At 37.1% G+C, this 21,654-nt stretch overlaps 1 protein-coding gene across 3 annotated transcripts in view; it reads right to left on the reverse strand.

Moving 5' to 3' along the window:
* LRRC7 (leucine rich repeat containing 7) overlaps positions 1-13,354 on the reverse strand; it is a 496,095-nt gene extending 482,741 nt beyond the window's left edge. For 2 of the 3 annotated variants that reach the window (XM_045547767.1, XM_045547769.1), the window contains exon 1: positions 11,910-13,354. In XM_045547767.1, coding sequence (XP_045403723.1) covers positions 11,910-11,911 — 2 coding nt within the window. In that variant the 5' untranslated portion in view covers positions 11,912-13,354. Of the gene's footprint in view, positions 1-11,008; positions 11,174-11,909 lie in introns of those variants that run through there. The other variant, XM_045547768.1, reaches the window with a different exon arrangement.
* Between the last annotated feature and the right edge of the window lie 8,300 nt (positions 13,355-21,654).

A 21,654-nucleotide genomic window follows, 5' to 3' on the forward strand; every position in this document is an offset into this window, starting at 1 on the left:
TCTCTCTGGATTCTCTACTCAACAGATACCACTATGTATCCAGTTTCTCATGCCAGGTATCTTGGAATAATCCTTAATACCACACTTCCTCTCACTAGCCTTCTCCCACTATCAATTCAATTTGATTCTACAAAATCAATCCAATAGGTTCTATAAAATGTATTTAAGTTCCATCTACCTCTTCCATTTCTACTACCAAAATTCTAGCCCAAGATAACTTAATCTCTTGCCTAGCGTAGCCTAATGTAAACAGCACCTAATTTCCTAATTTAAGAATCCCTACTTTTACTCTTGCCTTCCTCTATGCATTGTAAACATAGCAGGCCAAATGATCATTTAAAAATGTCAATTAGTTCACACCACTCTTCTGTTTAAAAATGCTTAATGAGTCCCAGTGTAGTGGCTCACACCTGTAATCCTAGCACTCTGGGAGGCCCAGGCTGGAGGATTGCTTAAACTCAGGAGTTTGAGACTAGCCTGGGCAAGAGTGAACCCCAACTCTACAAAAAATAGAAAACTTGGCCAGTCATGGTGGCATATGCTTATAGTCTCAGCTACTTAGGAGGCTGAGGCAGGAGGATAGCTTGAGCCCAGGAGTTTGAGGTTGCAGTGAGCTATGATGACACCACTGCACTCTGGCTGGGACAACAGAATGAGATCCTATCTTAAAAAAATAAATAAAAAGTTAATTGAATATTTTGAAAAAATGCTTAATGACTTTACATAGAATGTACGATAAATATCTTAAATTCTTAACCTGGTCAATATGTCAATAGATGTCTGGCTTTTCATATCATGCCAATCTCCCCCTGCTCTTGATATCCAGCCACACTAACCTCTTTCCAATCACACTGCCCTTCCATACACCCGATTTAGGGTTTTTGCATTTGCCATTTGCCCTGCCTGGAATTCTTCTGCCTGCTTCTTTGCCTGGCTAAATCCTGTCATCTTAGGGGTCTTATTGAAATAGCTACTTCATCAGAGATGCTACTTCTCCTCTTCAGATCCTTATCATATTTACTCTCAGTAGCTTGCTTTTCTCCTTCTTAGCTTTTATCATACATTTTAATTATATATCCCTAGAATGATTATTTGTTTAAGGTCTATTGCATTAGACTGTAATCCCCATAGAATCAGGGGCCACATTTGTACTCAGCCATGCCTAGCACAAGTCATGGCACAAAGTAGTAGCACAATAAATTTTTAGAATGAATGAATACATGTAAGAACTTGAGTAAAATTTATTCAACAGAGAAAAAGTTGCAGATTCCTACAGATATGGTAGATTTTTTTGTTATAAAGATTGTCCAAACAGCATATAGAATAAGAAAATATATATTACCCTGGTTTCTTTGATGTGTTTAAAAATCAGAGGAGCCATTACTGAATTGTACAAGAACAGTAGCATAGTTTGGAGACTTTTGGTGTATCAAAATATGCTTGTGCACAAACTTACAAATTGAGAAAGTAAAAGTGCTTAAAACCTATAAAAGTTTCCCAAATGGATTGATCTTTTTATCTATAAAATATTATCTTTTAACTAATAGCTTTGTTAAAAATTATAACCTTAATTAGTCATAATATATATATATTTATATTAAGGATCTAAATTAGAAGCATGCTCATATAACATTTCTAGAGTTGTGATACCATGAACTGAACTTCAATAGTCTACTTTCACTAGAATTTCAATTTGTCTCTCAAATTCAATAAATTTAAGAGGCAGGGAAGAGTAGGTTATTCTCTAGTAAAAAACAACTCCTCAAATCTATATTTCTAATAGTACTATATTTCTTGCTCCCATTACATGTCAAATGCATGTGTGTAGGGAGGGCTGCATTTAGTGTAGTTGTTCAGGTACCAGGCTGATAGAGGCTCCATCATGGCATATGCTTCCTCTATTGCTACATCAGGGAAAGAGCAAATAGTGCACTGGGTCATAAACACTTCTACTCAGAAGAGAAACTCCTCACTCTTTGCTCCCATTGCATTGGCCAAAGCAAGTCACATGGCTGTGTCTGACTTGATATAGGGGCTGGGAACTACAATCCTATGATGTTCTTCAAAAGGGAAGAGAAGAAAATGAGAACTGCCCTAATGGCTGTAAGAGTCACTTAGAGGGATTCAGAAGTATAGGTGAAACCATTCATTCTTTCAATCAATCATTCATTCACACAACGTGCATATTTTTTTCTGCACTAGGCTGTGAGCTAGTTTTCTAGGGATAAAAAAATCAAATGAGTCCTTACATATGTGCTGGTTTTGGAGACAGTCACTTAAACAAACAATTATTTAAACAATAATTCTAGGAATGAGTGGCCCATATACTGAAGCATTCTAAGAAGACCAATTTAAAGTGATCCTTGGATGATCACAAAAATCATACAATTCAAAGTTTTGATCATTTTTTAAAAAGAGATATGTAGACAATATAATCAAGAAGTTCTGAAGTTTCATTAAACTGTATTCATATTCAATATATTTTAATTCAGCTAAGCACTCTAAAAAGAATTTACCATCTTAACAGTGATCTTTACTCAGTTTAGGGGTAAATTTCTCACTGACTCACATCCAGAAGGGGAGAGTGCAAAACTCACGTGGCATCCAGGGCTTTTTGCTGCCTTCCTTTTTAATGGAAATACTAGAAGCTATTATATTACTTTTCATAATGTGGGCTCATCAGACTATAACCCCTGGCCCTCAATAAAATTTCTGTTTTCTATACTAAAAATATACCATTTCATCCATTGTTAAACAATAATATTAATACCATTAAGTGACATTTAAAACAAGAAAGTATTCATCCATATTCCCAGAACCCAAATGCAACTTTCTCTTTTCTGCATTTCTATCTATTTTTCACACATGATCATACAAAAACATTCTACCAGGAAAAGGGGGAAGGAAATTAAGAACATATCCCTTTCTAAAAATTACGAGAACTTTACACATTCAAAGAAGAGATATACCCTTAAGGTTTGGGGCTGTCTTGGTCACATGTAGGAACAAAAGGAGTGACTACTGCATCCCTAAGACTGATTGTAGAGAAACTAGCATATTATTCAGTTAGCAATCACCATGACACCATGTCTTCAGAGATGAATTTACAGTGATTAATAAATGGTAGAGAAGATATATGCTTTGCAAGTTGCTACAGAAGACAAGCGCCCTTGGTCTCGGTCAGAGAGTGTATTTAGGGTAGGATGTATAAATAGAGAGTTCCTGGGACTAAGAGATTGACATACATACATTTATATTTAAGAAAAGCAGGCCTTAAACACTGTTGATACCAATCTTGTTCTAACATTTTTACTCACCAACACATAAATACTTTCTTAATTATCTGTAATCTTTCTAGTTTTTCTAATACACTATATTTTCATAAATGAGCATATACCCGATTTCAATATAGAATGTGATTCTGTAAATCCACATATTAACTCTTAATAAAGCTTGTCTACTTTATTATTTTTATATGTAAAATAAACATACATAGCAGTTTTAGTTGTTTCTTCCTGTACCATAGTACAAAAAAAGCACATCGTCTTTGCACCCAGGCCCCTTTGTTTATATCCCACTTTGGTGTCTACTGTGTTTAATTTTTGGTGGCTTGCTTTTTGTCTGCAGGAAGCAAATCTTAGATATGACAAGGCAGAAAAAGGAAACAAACATCAAATACCCTTTTTCCTTATATTACATGTTTAAATAATATCTCATTGTATATAATTAGGTGCTATAAAAGATAAAACAGGTATTATTATGGGGGGAAATTTAAACTCTGGACTGTTAGAGGTTGACATCTTGTCTTACTGTTAACACTTAGTCTTAGGACATTCAGATGTTGTCATATAAAATGGTGTGTGGGATTACATTCACAGATGCAGAAATATGTTCCGTTCTATCACACCCACAAGTCTCAGAACAGTACACTGAAAGCTGGCATGAATAAGAACCATTCTACAAATGAAAAGCATAGCTAATGTGCTGATATGTAATGCACTAATTTACTCATGATGGTGTCTCTTCAATTTTAAACATTATATCTGTACTAATTAGTTTTATTTTGTCTTTTTAAGAGGGTTATTAGATGGGACTGTAAGTATATCTGTTTAATCAAAATTTTTTATTATAAATATTTCTATATCTGTTTATAACACATATTTTAAGAGATTTACATAATTTCAAAAATGTTTTATAATTGTTGCTAATATGTTTTGTCAGTGAGTTAAAAAACATCTTGCCCTAAGTTTCCCAGTAAACAAAGCTTGTAGATAATGTGGACTGAGAATTTTAGCACTAAAAAAAAATAAGTGAGAACCATTAATTTCAAATTTGTCCTGTGACACAAGAACTAAGTCATAACATCCATGTGAACAGATATTTAGAAGAAGGAGCTTATTTCAAAAGACTCTTCAGAATGTAACTTAGTGGCTGAGTGCACTAGCTCATGCCTGTAATCCTAGCACTCTGGGAGGCCAAAGCTGGAGGATCACTTGAGCTCAAGAGTTTGAGACCAGCCTGAGCAAGAATGAGACCCAGTGACTACTAAGAATAGAAAAAAAAATTATTTGGGGATGGTGGTGTACACCTGTAGTCCCAGCTACTAAAGAGGATGAGGCAGGAGGGTCGCTTGAGCCCAGGAGTTTGAGATTGCTGTGAGCTAGGCTGATGCCAGGGCATTCTAGTCTGGGCAACAGAGTGAGACTCTGTCTCAAAACAACAACAACAAAATGTAACTTAGTAATGCAAAAAAATTCACAGAACTCGGTTTGTTTTACAAATTCCAACTATACCACATTTTATTTTCCCAATTAGAATGCTTTCCTAATCAATATTTAAGGCAAAATTTTATAGTAAGGCCTAATATCACTTTAAATAATTCTTGTATTTTGGTAGGAAAACTCATTGCTTGGCCCTTAACCAAATTAGCAAATTTAGAATAGAATTCATTTATTGAAAATGAATTGAACATTTCTTCATCATCCAATATTTATTTAGCTTGCATTATCCTAAAAAAATCAACAATTTAAAGGAACATTTTAAATTTAATATTTAAAAAAGGATGTAGTATCCACATTTAGAATGCCTCAGGATTAATGGAAATTAATTCCATATGTCTTAAATAAAGATATCTTTTTAAAAATAGAATACTTAATAGATGTAAAATTTATAGCAGTAGAGTCTGCCCAGACAGTCAAATCAAAGTGGAAAGATAAGGCAATTGTCCAAAACATATAAGTCAAATAAAAACTCAGGGCGAAATTCAGGCCAAAATTAAATGAAACAGAAATGTCTTTGGATGGTGTCATCATATTGGCTGGCTACGCTAATTGGATCTATTGGATTAAGTTTCCTTTCCCTCTTTCACTTTGCTCAGGTATAAAAGACTCCAATAGTTCCAAGGGTGTGGTGTTACTGGCAGAGATTGGGAGCCCAGAGATCTGGCTCTATTGTTATTTCTGCCATTAACAGGTGGGTCACCTTGAGTAAGAAAACAAACTTAGAGGGCCTCGGTTTCCTTTTTTGCAAAATGGGACGCTCTAAAGTCCTTTCTGGCTCTGAAGTGTTATAAACTCAGAAAATAGTAAGATTCCAGCAATGTGTGTGTGCATGTGTTGTGAAATAGAACAATTCACTGTATGTGTATGTGTTCAGTATGCCCAATGTTCAACAATACAATATTACCCTAAGGATATCACTAATATTTAACACTCAGTCCAAGTTTAACTAGGTATTTGATTTAATTACAATAGCTTTTATAATTGTCTTAATAAATTAATCACACTTGAAATAGGGAAGAAAATTTTTTCCTGTCTTGAATTACACTGACTCATAATAACACTGGACAGTAAATATTCAATGTGATATGAGTGTTCAAAATATGTGGTCCAAGGTACATCTCCATCCTACATAACTCCATAAGGTGCCTACTGGTGGTAAGAACTACAATGATGAATGTGCTTGATGCAGAACACTTAAGCAGTTACTACTCAAGAATTCTAATCATTTGCAATTTTTATACCATCTGTGTCACAATAATCGTTTAAATTCTGCTGGTATATTTTAGCTTTATGTCCATTACTCACGTTTTAGGTGTAACACATGTCTTCATAATATCTGGGCACTGTATCAACAAGGTTCATTTCTTGCTTTTCCTTCCATTATCACATAACTTGATAATGCAGCCAGGCATCAATAAAATATTTTGCCACTATATGAAAGCATCCTTATCTTTTTCAATATGATAATAGCATAAAAATCCTGTATTTTTTCTTAGTAAATTAAATCTAACGGCTCTTTTCTAACTATTTGTCCCATATTGTCTACTGTTAGCTCTGTTTTTATGCTTTTCACAATGCCATCTTCTCTTTTTACCTAGGAAAGTCTCATAATGATAGTGACAGTATTTATGCTATCAGCATGTTTGTTTTTTTCAGGTCAGCTACCTTTTTTAACAATTAGAACCAACAGCTTCTTACTTGTTCTCATACTACTTTACTTCTTTAATACCACAAAATTTACTTATATCCCTCATCTGACCACACACACACACACACACACACACACACACACACTCTTACACATGTGTTCTACAGTTCCCTTGTTTTTAACTTTACATATGTGTTATGATACTACCTCAGGCATAGTATAACTCTCCCTTGGTGTTAAATTTTCTTTCAACTTTACTAAACTTCATGCAGAGCAAAAATTCCCTGGCACAACCGAAGAAACCACATCTTTAAGAAGCCAATAAATTAATTCTTTAAACTTTGTACACAACTACTTTATGGTTAAAATATTTAAACAGATCATGTCAATGCTAGTATAAATTTCAATACTTCATCCCTGGTAACTACTATTTCTTTCATGTGTAATAAAGTAAAATAATATTTTACATACAGATTTTAAGCAGTGAATAATGAAAATGAGTGTACACAGAAAATCTTTTGAGTTATTAAATTTATTTAACAATTTTTCCATATGTCTTTAAATGATCAATGATAATATTTCTATTATGATTAATAATTTAATTAGCATATGTGATATTTCTTCAGAGACTTATTTATCAAGTGAGTCATAGTTTCAGAAAAGACATGACCGCTATTGACTCAACACTTGCATTATTGAAAACTTCTGTTATGTACTTTTATATGACAGATTCTAATAGGTTATTAAATGTTCCTGTTATTAATTAATTGTGCAATAATATCTTCCATATCAGTATTAAATGGTCACAAAAGTAATACAGTATATTATTGTAAACTGTGTAGATCACTTTGAAAAATCAAGCTCAAAATCATAACTTTTCTTTGCACATCAGAAAAAAGTTCTGTGATCTACAGATTTTCAACTGAAACTGACAAACTTCAATTTATGCCATGGAGAGCACTGTATGGGAAAAAAGGCACAGGAGAAAATCTGGGTTTAACTTTTGGCCCATCACTTTCCAACTATGTGACACAGACATGTCACTTGCTGTCTTTGAACCTCAATTTTCTAATCTTTAAAATGGTAAGAATAATGCTTAGCACCTGATTCACAGTAGGTGTTTAGAAACTGGCAGGTGTTATTATAATTATGATTGCAGTTCAGGCACTATGGTAGGGGAAGCAAGATCACAAGTGATGCTCATGGATTTCCTAGCATATTCCTTAATCCTGAGACAGAAAATAGATATATTTGATCTATTTAAATGGATGTTTTAAAAATGTAATATGCCATCACTGTACACAAGTATACATACACACACACACATACATATATTACCATAGAAAAACAGATTTGTACCAAAATCTGTTTTTGCTGCACTCTTCTAAAATGTCCAAATCATATTTCATGTACCATTTTGTCTTATTCGATATGTACTACATTTACAAATTAGCAATTATTACTACTTCTTTTATATCATTAAAAAAGACTAATTTATATTACCTAAGATTACTTTTATTTCTGGAAATACCAAAGGGTTTCTTACTTTTCTTTCACTATCTCAGGGTAATTCCCTATAGTTATTCCTATACAACACCAATATTTCTAGTGATCCAGACATTATTCACAGAACATGGTTTAAAGCCTCATAAATAAAAAATACTATTGATTTGTGGCCACCATGTTCCAAACATTGTTGATTTATAGCGCCACTTTTAATTTTGAGTTTTCATTGAAAATTCACAATTTAGTATTTTAAGACATATGTGAAACCTACCTATGAATTTCCTTTCTGATTTTGTGCTTCTTCAAAATAGAATGTAATTGCTACACTACAGGTTTAAATTGCTATTTTAATATTAAAATTCCATTTTTAATATGGAAACACTGAAAAGTCTATCAAAGACTGATGTGGCCTGTAGATTAAACAGATTCAAGGTGAAAACTTCAGGGTTCTCAGAAGATTCTCAAATCTCTCCAATGGTATATTTCCTTGGAGGTAGGAAATACTCAGTGGTTAGTTGGCTTGTCATAAACTAAATCCTGTTCTGCGCCACAGATCTGAATTAATAGTTCCCCCAAAGTCATGTTACAAATTCACGTGACTCTACAAAAGAATGTGGATGATACTCTGCAAAGCAGTCATTGTTATTGGAGACAAGAAAATACTCCAAATGTCCTTTATTAATGATGTGGGCATTATAAGTGTTGTGCTCAATAAATAGCATATATGTTTGAAAAAAAGAATTTTCCAAAAAAAATTTGAAGTAATTTATGTGAAGAAAGAAAATGTAATAAAACTCCAGAAATAATTCAGATGGTAATTTATCAATAGTTGGTTACTCTTTGTGTACTCTGTTAATTTAGATATGGAATGAAGTTCAAATATGAAATATGGAATGTATGATCCATTCTTACATTGAGGCCATGGTCATTCAGAAAATAAAATTGTATTCTCAATGGGTGTGATTTTGATACATTCATTAAAATCTAACATCTAGTTTTCAGCTGTTCTAAAAAGTGGACGTTTTAAGTCATGATTAACAAGACCAGGTTTCTATAACAAATATTGCCATGCATCATGTACTGAAATAAGAGAGATCTAAGAACTACCCCTGGGAATTAACACCATATAGATAATATACTTAATGACTTACATAAGCAAAAAATGTATAATATTAAATTATATCTTTATAATTTAAAAAATCCAAACCAAACAAAAATACAGACACACAAAACACTTTAAGCTTATGTTCTGTATTTTATAAAGGAATTAGAAAATTTAAAGCTTAAAGTGGAATAAGATTTCAGTTAATAAAATTTTAATGTCCACCTAAAGCTGCCCTAAAATTCTGAATTAAACATGGCTACTGTAATTGGACCAGATTTGTTTCTTTAGAAAGTTGTTTCTAATTCTGAAGCTGCATATGTGCAGGGACAAGTGATGTAGAACGTAAGGGTTGCCATGGTAAGCACACATCTTTTCTTGGACAATTTTTTTTTAAGTATATAAAGAACTCTCACCTCATAATATGTCATAGAAATTGACTTTGCTTTCCTTACCACCACATACTAGTATAATATGATGCAATGCAGCATTGCACAAAAATAGCTCACATTTTAAAAACTTTAACCCATTAAGATGGATTATAAAACCTGAAGTGAAAATGAAATAAGAAGTCTCCAAGTCAGATAACTCTAAATGTTGGGTCGGGAATAAGCTCCATCTTCACTAAATTAATAAATAATCTGACCTCAGGACATTCCACGGGCCTGAGACACCAAAGGAGTCCAAACGCAGTCACTAAACACCCCTCCCCCCCAATATACTTTAGTCCTAAGACCCTTAAGGAAAAATAAAATCATTCCTACTCATTCTTTACCCTGCAAGATCAATGGTTTCCAAGAAGCAGGAACTTGATTGACTACTCTAAAGTCTTTTGCAAAAAGATCTCCTGGTGGTTCCCTTAGAGTCAGCTTAACGACTCCTGGATGGAGGCGTGACACTTGGACTGGGGAGGTGGCATAATCTGTTGCGAATCGCAGCAGGTTCTGAGGCGCTGGAGAACCCACGTGTGCAGGGGCAGAAGAACTTTTCCACCTCCTCTCCCAGGTGAAATGCCTCATTTTAAAATAGGGGGCTGGCTGGGGCGAAGGGCGGGATGGAGCGTGGGCGATAAAAAAGAAATGGCAGAAGAGAAGGTTTCAAGCCCTTCACAGGTGTCCGTCTACCTGTGCTTATTTTCCCTGTATTCTTGCCTACTCTGGTCAACTTTATATATATTTTTTCCTTTTGTAAGAGGACTTAAGCAACCGGGATGCTGAGCATCTCATAGGCTCAGGCTGGAACAAAGAAAATCGAGTTCCTAATACTGTATCTCTCCGGTTGGAGGGATCACGTGTTCTGCTTTCGCTGGAATGCACTCTTTTCGCCCACGCTATAAAATCTCTATTGTGCTTCGAAATTTACCGAGGTTAAAATATGCTCACATAAAATTGCTTTTCATCCGCCAGGAGTGCAACCTTTCAACATATGCAGGTACACATATATTTACCTGCGGACCCAGTAGCCACTGCAGGTAAATTCGATGTGTCGAAAGTGTATTGGAAAAGTAATAGAAAAGAACAGGCGGAGGACCCCTGTGTCTCACCGATTCGCAGCCCCACCCCTCCGCTTTTTGCAATTTCTTTTGAAGGAGAACTTCGAAAGGAACGTGGGAGACTCAGAAGGTTCCTTTTTGACGCCAATTCCCGGGAGTTGTGAAAGTGACCCCTTCCCTTCAACGCCTCGCGCTGCGCGCTCTCCCCCAACCTGCTCGCTTTGTGACTTGGTGGGGAAGAGAAAGAGAGGGAGGAATGGGAGGAGAGGGCGGAGGCAGGTCCTTTATTCAGCTCTGATGGCCGAGAAGTGTAATGAAGCAATTTTGCAACCATCTCCGTTATTATGAAGTCACACTATTTTAAAAGGCAATCTGTACACCCCTCCTTCCTCCGCCCCGGTTCTTGACTCTGCAAACAGTAAGACTAGAGACCTCTGGTAGCCAATCTAATTGTCTGTAAGCCAAGGTGCCATCATTACCCTAATGCTAATGTGCTTGCCTCCCTCTTTCCACGTAGGATCCGAAACACGTCCTGCATCCTTAATAACTCGGAGAGGAGGACGCAAGATGCTAAAGGGGGCCCAGCGCTGGACTGAGAATAGTGCGGGTTCACCAGCTTCTCGTGCCACACAAAGGAGATGTGTGGGCAGGAGTTGTGTAGGTTAGGGGGAGGGCGGCAGCGTCCTCCCTGACTCCCGGGAAAGCTTTCACTCCACCGCTCCCCCACTTCTTTCCGTCCTCCAGTCTCTCATGCTCCTTCGTCCCCTCCATCCCCCCAAACCCCACCCTTTCCCTTCGATCCCCAATGACATAAAAATCTTTTTATTGTATTAAAAAAAATAGACATCGAGACAGTAATGCAACACCTTCCGAGATAAAGAGACAAGTGCAACCTGCCACAAGTGTGTGTGTGTGTGTGTGTGTGTGTGTGTGTGTGTGTGTGTGTGTGTGCGACGATCAAACAAGCGCTTCATCCCTAAGACACCTCCGGGAAAAAGCTGACCGGAGATACCCAAGATAATAAGAGGAACTAAACCTAATCTCAGCTGGACCAATGGTCCCAGCTCCAGCGCCCAACAGTCGCTCTCTACCTTTCCTTTTCGCAGTATGTAACCCTTTAGGGTCTCTCGTCAGCCCAGGCCACTCGGTGCTCCCAAACACCCGCCCAACTAGCACCCCATTTCCAAATGCCCCACAACCTACCACATCGCCGCCTCCGCGGCCACTGCAAGAGCAGCTCCCAGGGAGCGCCGAAGCCTCCAGCCCTCCTGCCCCCGCCCCCGGCCGGTCGCCCGGGTCCCGCACCTCGCGTGCCCACGGTCGCTGGCGGCGAGGCCCCCAGCAGCCCTTTCCGCCCCGGAGCAAGAGTGCCCTACTCACATCGCCGGCGGGAGAAACTGCCCATGAGGTTTTGGAGACCGTGAGCCGTGCAGCTGCCGAGGGTTATTCCTTAAAGTGTTCAGGGGTCCGCAGTGGAGTGGGCGCGAGGGTCCTTGGAGGAGGAGGAAGGAAGGACTAGGAGGTAGGAAGAACAGGAGGAAGAGGGGAATCCAGGCAGGTGCCACGTTAGACCATGATGTCGGTGCCCTTCAGGTGGACGGCCGGAGAGGTTCCCGCGGGAAGCGGCCGAGGGGAAGCCCGAAGCGCCGGCGGGGGAGGCAGGAGCGCGTCCACTCCCCAGCCTCCGCCTGCCCTGCGCGCCGCGCTAGCGACCGCAGCAGCAGCAGCGGCGGCGGTGGCGGAGGCGCAGCTCCCTCCCCGCCCCCAGAAGGCTCCACAGACAATAAATCCTGGGCGGAGAAGAGCTGAGCAGGAAAGGCGAATCGTGCACCTAACTCCGTTAACACCCCCTGCCCGCAGCCGCGCCTCTGCTGGGCAAGGATCCCCAGGGGCCGGAGCGCAGAGGGCGGTTCGGAGGGGCAGAGCGCTCCCTTGGCTGCGGGCGGCGGTGGTGGCGGTGGTCCGAGTGGGAGGCTGCAGGTTCCGCCGACGAGAACCTGCTGCCCAGGGGCTGGATGTCCGCGGCTTCAAGCCTGGGGTTCGCCTGGAGTGGGGTCTTCCTCGGTGCAGTGGCTCGGCGCACAGGTGCCAAGATTGGCAGTCGAGGAGGCGCTGCTCATGGCTCTTGGCTGTGTCTCCCCGCTCTCCCCGCCCCCTCTCTTTTTTTCCCACCCCCTTTTCCGACGACACCAGCTGCAGTTGCTTCAAAGTGTGGAAAATGTCAAGGAGATTTTCCAATGATAGGAGCTGGTGACCCCGTTCACAGTCCTCCGCCCCCTTATGAGATCCTCGCCTGCCCCTCTGACCTCTACTAGGGCTCTTCCAAATTATGAGAAGAAAAATCCCAGTCCGGCGGAGAATGCAAATGCTAGCCTTCTGGCTCCGTCACCACAGGCTGCTTTTGGAGAACAGGACGACAAGCCGAGCTCTCTGGGTTTTTCTTGGCGCCCGCGGTGCGCCAGGCAGGTGGCACGGGGCACCGCTCCGGGCAGCTCGCGGCCGCGGGCTCCTGCCGCTCGCAGACCGGCCCGGGGCGCTCGGGCAGCACGGCGCGTCGTCCTGCAGCGCGGCCGCCGGGGCGGCAGGAGCAGCTCCCGGCCTGCGCGCCCCTGCACCCGCACCAGCTCGGTGACGCTGCGCTCGCGGCTCCGCAGGCTGCTGCTCCTGCTATCTCAGCAAAGAGGCGGCCGGGAGCGCCTCCTCGGGGTTTCCTCCCCCGCCCGCCTTCCCTGCTGCAGGTTGTTGGCTGCCGAGGAGAAAAATCTCTGCTTGCGGGGGTCCGGGTTCACATCAGTCAGGGCAGCAACAACCCTTGTGCCTGCTCTCAGGTCCCCTTCTTCTCATTCGGGGGGCCGAGGTTGCTGCCCTGGGAATGCGCAGAAAGAGAAGGGGTTTCCCAACTTCCCTTCATCTATTCACTGCCCCTCCTCCTGTCGTGAACACACACTCCCCACCACACATACACTGATATACTCCCTCATATAAAGGCACACACAGACACTTTCTTCTCACACACTTCTCCTTAAGCTCTCATAAGCAGCAACATGTTAAAAAAACATATTGATGAAGCTACTCCTATATTTAGACTTTTATCCTCTAAACACATCTAATGAATTCCCTCTTTAAAATTGGATTTCTTATCTTGGAATCATTTTTTTGTGAAACATAAACTATAGGTTTTTTGTTTCTTCATTACAGGGGAGAAGGAATCTTCCCTTTAGTTCTCCAATCTCTGTACATAGCATTCAAATGCCACTCTGGGGTGTATTGTAAGCTCAGTTTACTAAAAACAAAACACACTCGATTGTATTCCTAGATTTAGAATGCGAAAGTCTTCAAGGTCAAAATCATCTTTTCTGGCTGCTACAGATTGTCTAGGAAGAGACTTTAAAGACTGACACCTAATCTGCAGAGTACTGAGGAGAAGGATTATTGCCCACTTTATCTGGGTCAAGAAGGTGGGCTGCCTTTTAAGGACAGCATCCCAGCATTTCATATACGGATGCATACTTTCATTTGCATGTAGAAAGGAAAAGGAGTGAAAGTATCTTTTGAAAAGCCAGATCATTTTTTTAAAGTGTTACAAAACACCAAAGCGAAAGTGTTCTGAAAATGACAAGGAAGTGAAAAAAAAATTGTTAAAAGAATTTTTTCAATCGACCTCTGTCGAGCTCTATTTTTTCACCTATAGTTTTGTCCTTGTGAACATTTTGCCACATCTCAGTGTCTCAGCTGGGTGGAGTGATGTGAAAAATTTTAGGTGCAGATTAAAAAATCTATTAAAGAAAAACCTGACACAACAATAATACAATCATAACAATCCTTTATAGGTTTCCAGTGATCATGAACACAATTTACACAGTATTTTCACGTTTGTTCTTTCATTTAGTCTTTTCCTAAATCTATGTGGGGGGACAACCTTACCAATACTTACAAGACAGGTACAAAGGCTTATCTCAGAAAGGTATCCAGTTTCGCTGAATTTGAACCCAGAATTTCTTATTTTAACTCCAGGATTCCTTGTCTTACATCAAAATAATTGACAAAAATTCTTCTGTTTAAAATCATAGCCAATTGTGAGTAACTACAGATCCTTACAAACAAGCAGCATACCTACCAATGAATTTGCTTTCTGTGTGTTCAATGAAACTATTTTCTTAAGTGAAAAGAAACTTGTTTCCTATAGGGAAAAGAATATTTTTTGGAACCCAAATTAAAAACTAATGGTGCTGCTACAATAAATTTCAAACTACATGTCTTCCTTTTCCCTTTATCTTGTCCTAGAATCTTGATTTTGGGTCATAAAGATAGATCCAAATGGATAGAAGATTTTCAATATGTTCAGATGTGACGTAGTGGCTGTGGGTTTTAACAAACATGATTTTAACATAAAAAATAGGAAAAGAGAAAGACGTTCTCTTTAGAATAGGCTTTGAATGCAGTGGCCCATTTTCTCCCCTAAGATTTAGGAATCTTGAACGAAATTTGGCCACCTTCACTATTTAAACAATGAGACATATTGAAGAGAGAGATTTCAATGGTTTCATAGAATTATGGAACTATTGAAATGCAAATGTAGATGCTGTCTTTAAACCCCAAGTTACTCTGTCATCAACCCTCTGGAAATGCAGATGACTGTCTGAAAATTAGAAAGAGATGAATGTTAAATATTCTTTAGCTGTTGTTCAAGCAAAGGCCCAACATCCAAAACAATCACAATTTTAAAAATTTGATCAAGACACTTTAGGTCATTAAATATGAAATGTCTGATTTTGAATCAGAAATGTAGATTATTATATCTCAAACAAGAAGCAGTACAATTCATCAAAGTATGCCCCTAAACTATCGACATAGTTTTGCCACCTTAACGGTAGCTTGTTTATGCCAGCAGCAAAGAAGCCTGGAGAGCAAGTGGTCATGAAATCTCGAAAGGCATGTCCACAGCTTGTTGAGAATTGAATATTTTTCCTAGCAAGAAGTGGTCCAATGCCTAGAAAAAGTGGTAGTCAGTTGGTGCAAGCTTTGGTGAATACAATGGATGACAGAGAGTTTCCAAGTCCAGCCTCTATAGTTTGAGCAGCACTGTTTGTGCGATATGTGGTCAAGCATTGTCTTGTAAGAAGATTGGCCTAATTCTATTAATGAATCTTAGCTGCTTAATCGCAAGTATCCTCTTCATTTTGTCCAACTGGCTGCAGTAAACATCTGCTGTAATTGATTGACCATGTTTCATGAAGCTGTAGTGGATAATACCAGCGCTGGACCTCCAGACACCGTTAGCTTTTTTTGATGAATATTTGGTTTAGGACTGTGGTTTTGGCACTTCACCTTTATCCAACCATTGTGCTGAACATTTGTGATTGTCAGAAAGAATCCGTTTTTCATCACACATAACAATATGGTGTAGAAATGGTTCACCTTTATGTCGTGACAGCAAAGAAAGGCAAGCTTCCAGATGATTTCTCTTCTGATGCTCCTTTAATTAATTCATGCAGAATCTATCTCTCCAGCTGCTTTACCTTGACAATTTGTTTCAAGTGGTCCAATATCATTGAATATTAATGTCAAACCTTGCTGCTAATTCACATGTAGGTCGAGATGGATTCACTTCCACTACAGCTTTCAGCTCATCATTATCCACCTTGGTCCTAGGTTGCCCACGTGGCTCATTTTTAAGACTAAAATCACCAGAACAGAACTTCTAAAACCGTGGATGTACTGTGCGTTCATTAGCTACATCCTTTCCAAACACTTCATTGATATTTTGAGCTGTCTGTGCTGCATTGGTTTTACAATGAAACTCATATTCAAAAATAACACTAATTTTTGACTTATTCATGGTTTCACAAAAATTTGAAAGATAATCACAAGACAAAACATATGTTTGAAAGACTGAGAATGTACCTTCACAATAAAAATAAAACAAGAAGTGTCAAAGTGAAATCTCAGAGATATCAACTGTGAAACTTAGTATTTAAGGAAATCGGTCATTTCATACCTAATAATCTAAAACAGATTAGCTGTTCAGATTACATCTATAAATGGGTAGACATCAAGGCTATAAAATCATGTAAGTTGTTAATCAATTCCTTTGGCTTATACTACTAAATCTTTGAAATGATAATCTGTTCTTAGGATGTAAGCAGGACTAACCTTATTTGAAAATAAAAGACATATGATGATATTAAATAATAAGGTTCTAAATATCTTCCTAGTATTTCTCTTTGGATGCCTGAATTGCCACTCTTGTCTTAAAAGATACTCTCTTTGGCAATTCCTAATTAAAATAAAACTTACAGAGAGGATAACACTTTCAGCTTTATGAGTTGTTAGTATCTTAACAGGATTGGCTTAATTAGATATTAGTAATTTGGGAAACAGAAAACATTAGTAATTTTGATATACTAAGATACAGATCTGAAAAGCTCAGAACTAGTAGAGCTTAGTAGGACAGAATCAGTATCAGTGGGGTTCTATAAAGGTAAAGAATCCTGCTTTGTTGTAATTAGCTTTGGAAAAACAGCAGAGAAGTTCTGACTAGGAAGTAGGAGTAGGTCTTTAAGATTTTTCTTCATATGAATTTGTTAGATGGCCATTATTGTGAAATTTACCACTCAGATTAACAATCTGTTCTACCTAAAAAGTATGCTTCTTTATTGTGGATTTTAATTTATTTGGATAATTAGTAAGTTTTTGACAGTAGTTTGCATATTTAAATATTTTCTTAAGTACAGTGAACACTGGTCTACCCATCATGCATCTTAAGAAAGAAAACGTTACAAATATGATTAAAGCCTCCTTTCCCATTCCTCTGTTTCTGTCTACCCCTCCCTAAGGTAATTTCATTTCTAAATTCGGTATTTATTTGTACATTTCTACATTCATAAATTTTATACAGTTTTACTGCTAACAATATTTTTTGTATTGCTTTGCATAGTTAACCCTTATATAAGTGTTATTATACAGTATGTATTCTTTTGCAACTTGCTTTTGATTTAAAAAAATCAACATTATGTTTGTGAGAATGATTCACCTTTTTGTGTGTCACTCTGGTTGACTAATTTTTGCTGTTGCATGATAAGTGATTGTAGGAATTCATCATATTAACATCCCAGTGACAGTTTACTATTATATAAGTAATGCTGTTATGAACATGTTTGTTTATACTCTTTATGTATGTGTATAAGAATTTTTCTAGTTTATATGCCACCTAGCAGTGGATTTCTGGGTTTCAAAGTATAATATATTCAATATAAAATTTTTTCAAACAGTTTACATTACTATTAGTATTTATAAGGGTTTTCCACACTGTGGCAATATTTAGTATTACCAGATATTTTTATGTTGTCCATTATGAGGGGTGTGAAATGGTACTTTATTGTGGTTTAAATTCATATTTTTCTGCTTACTTATGAGGTTGAGCACCTTTTACTAGGTTTATTTACCATAAGATTTTCAATATGAATTGCTTATTTATATATTTCATTCATTTTCAGTTGGGTTTTCCTGATTTGTGTGTGTGTGTGTGTATCCCAGATTCTAATCTTTTGTCAGTTATATCTCATCTTTGATTTTTATTCTTCATATGGTGTATTTTTGTAAAAAGAAGCTTTAATTTAATATTATCAACTTTATCATTATTTTCCTTTATGGTATGTGTTTTGTATATAGCTTAAGAAAAACTTTACTACCCCCAAGGTTATAAATATGTTTTTCTATATTGTATTCTATAAGCCTTATAATCTTAATATTTTACATTTTAGATTTTAAACCACCTGAAATTGATTCTCTGTGTAGTGTGAGGTAGGGATTAATTGCGTTTGTTTTTCTTTTTTTTTTCCTCTATGGAATAAGTGATTGTACTACTGTATGGTCTATCATATATCAGTTCATTGGTCTATTTTGGGGCTGTGTATTTGATTCCATTTCTATCCTGTTCAAATTGAAAACTGTCCTGATTACTGTAGCTTCATAATCAGTGTTGATATATAGGAAGAGAAAAGAGCCTCATCTTGTTCTTCTTCAAAATGTCTTTGACAATTCTTCATCCTTTCTTCTTGTGCTATTAATACTTAAGCATGGTACAGATTCATAATAGCTTTTTAAATTTTTCTTATACCACAAATCTCTCAAAAACAGATTGTGATCTCACAAGACCTTGTTCTGTATAGTGCTATATCAAATTGGCAATCCTCTGTCATGAGAACTCCAGACTAAATTCATCATGGCACTACTCCAACAAGAAGGTTATCTTAGACAAAATCTATGTAAAATGACCAGCCAAGAAGAATGAAATATCTTTTTTTTTAAATAAAAGATGTAGATCAGTTCACCAACACATTATTGTGTAAAAATTTCCTGAGAAAGTCTTTGCAATCTCTAGGTAGTTTTAGAGCTATGTAAAAACTTAAAATGCATTTTTTCACTCTAAAATTAATGTTGTATGGTTAAAGCAACCTAAAATTTTCCTAATTTTAAAATTATTTTATCTTATTGTATTCAGAAATTGTATGTTCTTAAAATGCAATACAGTATATTATTATTAATTTGAAGACACAAACTATTTTTTAAAAAGATAGGAACTGATTTTTTTCTAGTAAAGTCTTTTTTTAATGACAGCTATACATTACTGAAAAAATTCCAGTGATCTGCAAATATATGAAGTTAAACTGCACAGCTGACCAGAACTCAGATTACATAGGCAGACAATCCAGAACATATATAATACTCCCCCCTTCCCATAGGAAACATAATCCTTTAATCTAAGAGTATGTACATATTTAGTATTAAATTGTTTCTGTGCTAAACCAGTCAGTATAAACACACCAGTTATTGTTTCTTCGAAGTTAGGGCAAAAGAATATTTATTGCCTTTTTTCTACTTTGTGCTTGTTGTACCTCCAGATACATAACTGAAAAATTAGCTACCATTAAATTCTTCTAATAGTTCTACTTTTTCAAATCACTGCTGGAGTGGTGCCTTGTTATGGAAAATATCATGGTGCCATGTTGGCCCATCTATAATTGTTTTCTTACATAATGCAAGTCTCGAGAGACCTCAACTATAATACAATGTCAGGAATTTGCTTTGCTCCAGAAAGAGAATTCCTAGGAAAGAGTGTCTTTCCGTTCAATGATGGGGGAATAGACACAGCAAGAACAATATTATTACTGCATTTTTGGCATGTAAGACCACATATAAACCTAGATGAAAATGATGGTGGCAAATACAAACAAAATTAAAACTTAATTTGACTGTGGCAAAATATACTAAGTTTGATAACTTTGACAATTTTGTTTTATGAGTTTTTCTATATTTTCTGGTCTGTATAATCTTATTAATCTATCTATGTGAGAGAAAATAGTCAAATAGTGGTGGCCAAAACCTTAAGTTCAACAATTTGATGAGTTTGTTAAATTATCTATTTTTAGTAAAAGCAGGAAAGTAGTAGTTTGCACATCATATACAGTCAGGAGTGCACCGCTTTTTGGTTAGGTCTCACTATTTTGCTTACTTCAAGGCCTTTCAGAATATAAATTTCACTAGAATATTTCACTGTGTTCCAAAATTATGATGGTTAGCATAGAATCTAATCAAAGTTCAAAATGGAGTCTTGAAATTACTGATTAATAAGAATAACTGATAAAAAGTTCTACTACTTTGCTATCATTCAATTTTGTTTCTTTAAAACCATTTCAATTTTATCATCAGAAAAAGCAATGTTTAGTCAATAGGAAACACATAGAGATTCACTTGGATTCAAGATAACATTTGTTTTGGTGAAGTTTTCTCCCCAACGGTTTTCTCCTGATATCTTATAATCAGTAACTATAAAAACCTCAAATTCTAAAATAAGTTAGCTGGTGTATGATTCAAAATCAATAGTTGACAGCACTTTGAAGATGTTAATCTATGGGTTTTGGTGTTCATTGTGCAGTTGAAGTATCTGCTTTCAGTTTAATTACAATTTGTATGTCGCCAATCATTCCCTCATTCTGGTTGTTATTGAGATATTTTTTTCATTTTGTCTTTGAATACTGTGTGTTTAGGCATGAGATTTGTTTTCATCTTATTTCCTATTATTTTATTTCATTTTCTTTTGTGCCACTAAGGATTTAAAATTAATTTTAGATAAAAACTCAGCTTGTATCTCTTTATATGTAGTCTTTTTTTCATTCTCTATATTGTCTTCTCATTTTATCTTTCATATCGTTCAACCTCTCTTTCATAATTTTCTCTTTGTCTCTCTGTGCTACATTTTGTATAAATGTATGACCCTTATCTTTCAATTGACTAATTAATTCTCTCTCAGATATCTAATGTGATGTTTAACCTGCCAATGAGTTTTTAATGTCACTAATTAGATTTACAATTTCAAGAAGTTCTATTTCATTATATATCAACATTTTCCTCTCTTTTCTGAAGGCATCATGTTCCTTGCTTGTGTTTTTGATCCTCTCCTTTAGATACAGGAGTGTATTAGATATCACATATTACATGCTTTATCTAAGAATCCCAATATCTGAATTTCATGGAGTCTAATTTGGAGTGCTGATTTATTTTCTCCTGACTTTTGCTCCTGGTGGTATATTTTTTGGATTGTGAGCTAATTTCAGTTAGACTTTACCCTTGGGACTGATGTGAACCCTTGATTGTTTCTTTCCAGTAAAAATTTGGTTTTGTTTCTTCCAGTGCTCCAGGAATCTGGCTACCTAAATCATTTCAACTTTAGCTGTGGATTTCCCAGATCAGAAAAATAAGTCCCGAGTGCTGAAAAGGGCATGGCTGTGATTGTAAATCCTTAGAAAAGGCTTTCTTCCCCACCTAGAACGAAAGTTGAAGTAGACAGAGTGCCTTATAATTCCTATTTCCCAGAAGGTAGATATTTTCTAAATTAACCATTTAGTGACAATGTAATCCCTCAAGGGTCTTACCTTTAAGTAGACGTCTCAGTTACCTCCTACCTTTCTTAGGCTGGAGTTCTATCCTATTCAGCTACCTATTCATGAACAAAGTCTACATTACTCAAATTGGCAAATTGCATCAGAATAGTAATTTAATGCATCTTACAATTGTGGCTTTCTGTTTTCTCTTACTTTTTGGCCTCCATGGATTTTCCTTCTTT

This window comes from Lemur catta, chromosome 3 (genome assembly GCF_020740605.2).
Source record: "Lemur catta isolate mLemCat1 chromosome 3, mLemCat1.pri, whole genome shotgun sequence".
Lineage (NCBI taxonomy): Eukaryota > Metazoa > Chordata > Mammalia > Primates > Lemuridae > Lemur > Lemur catta.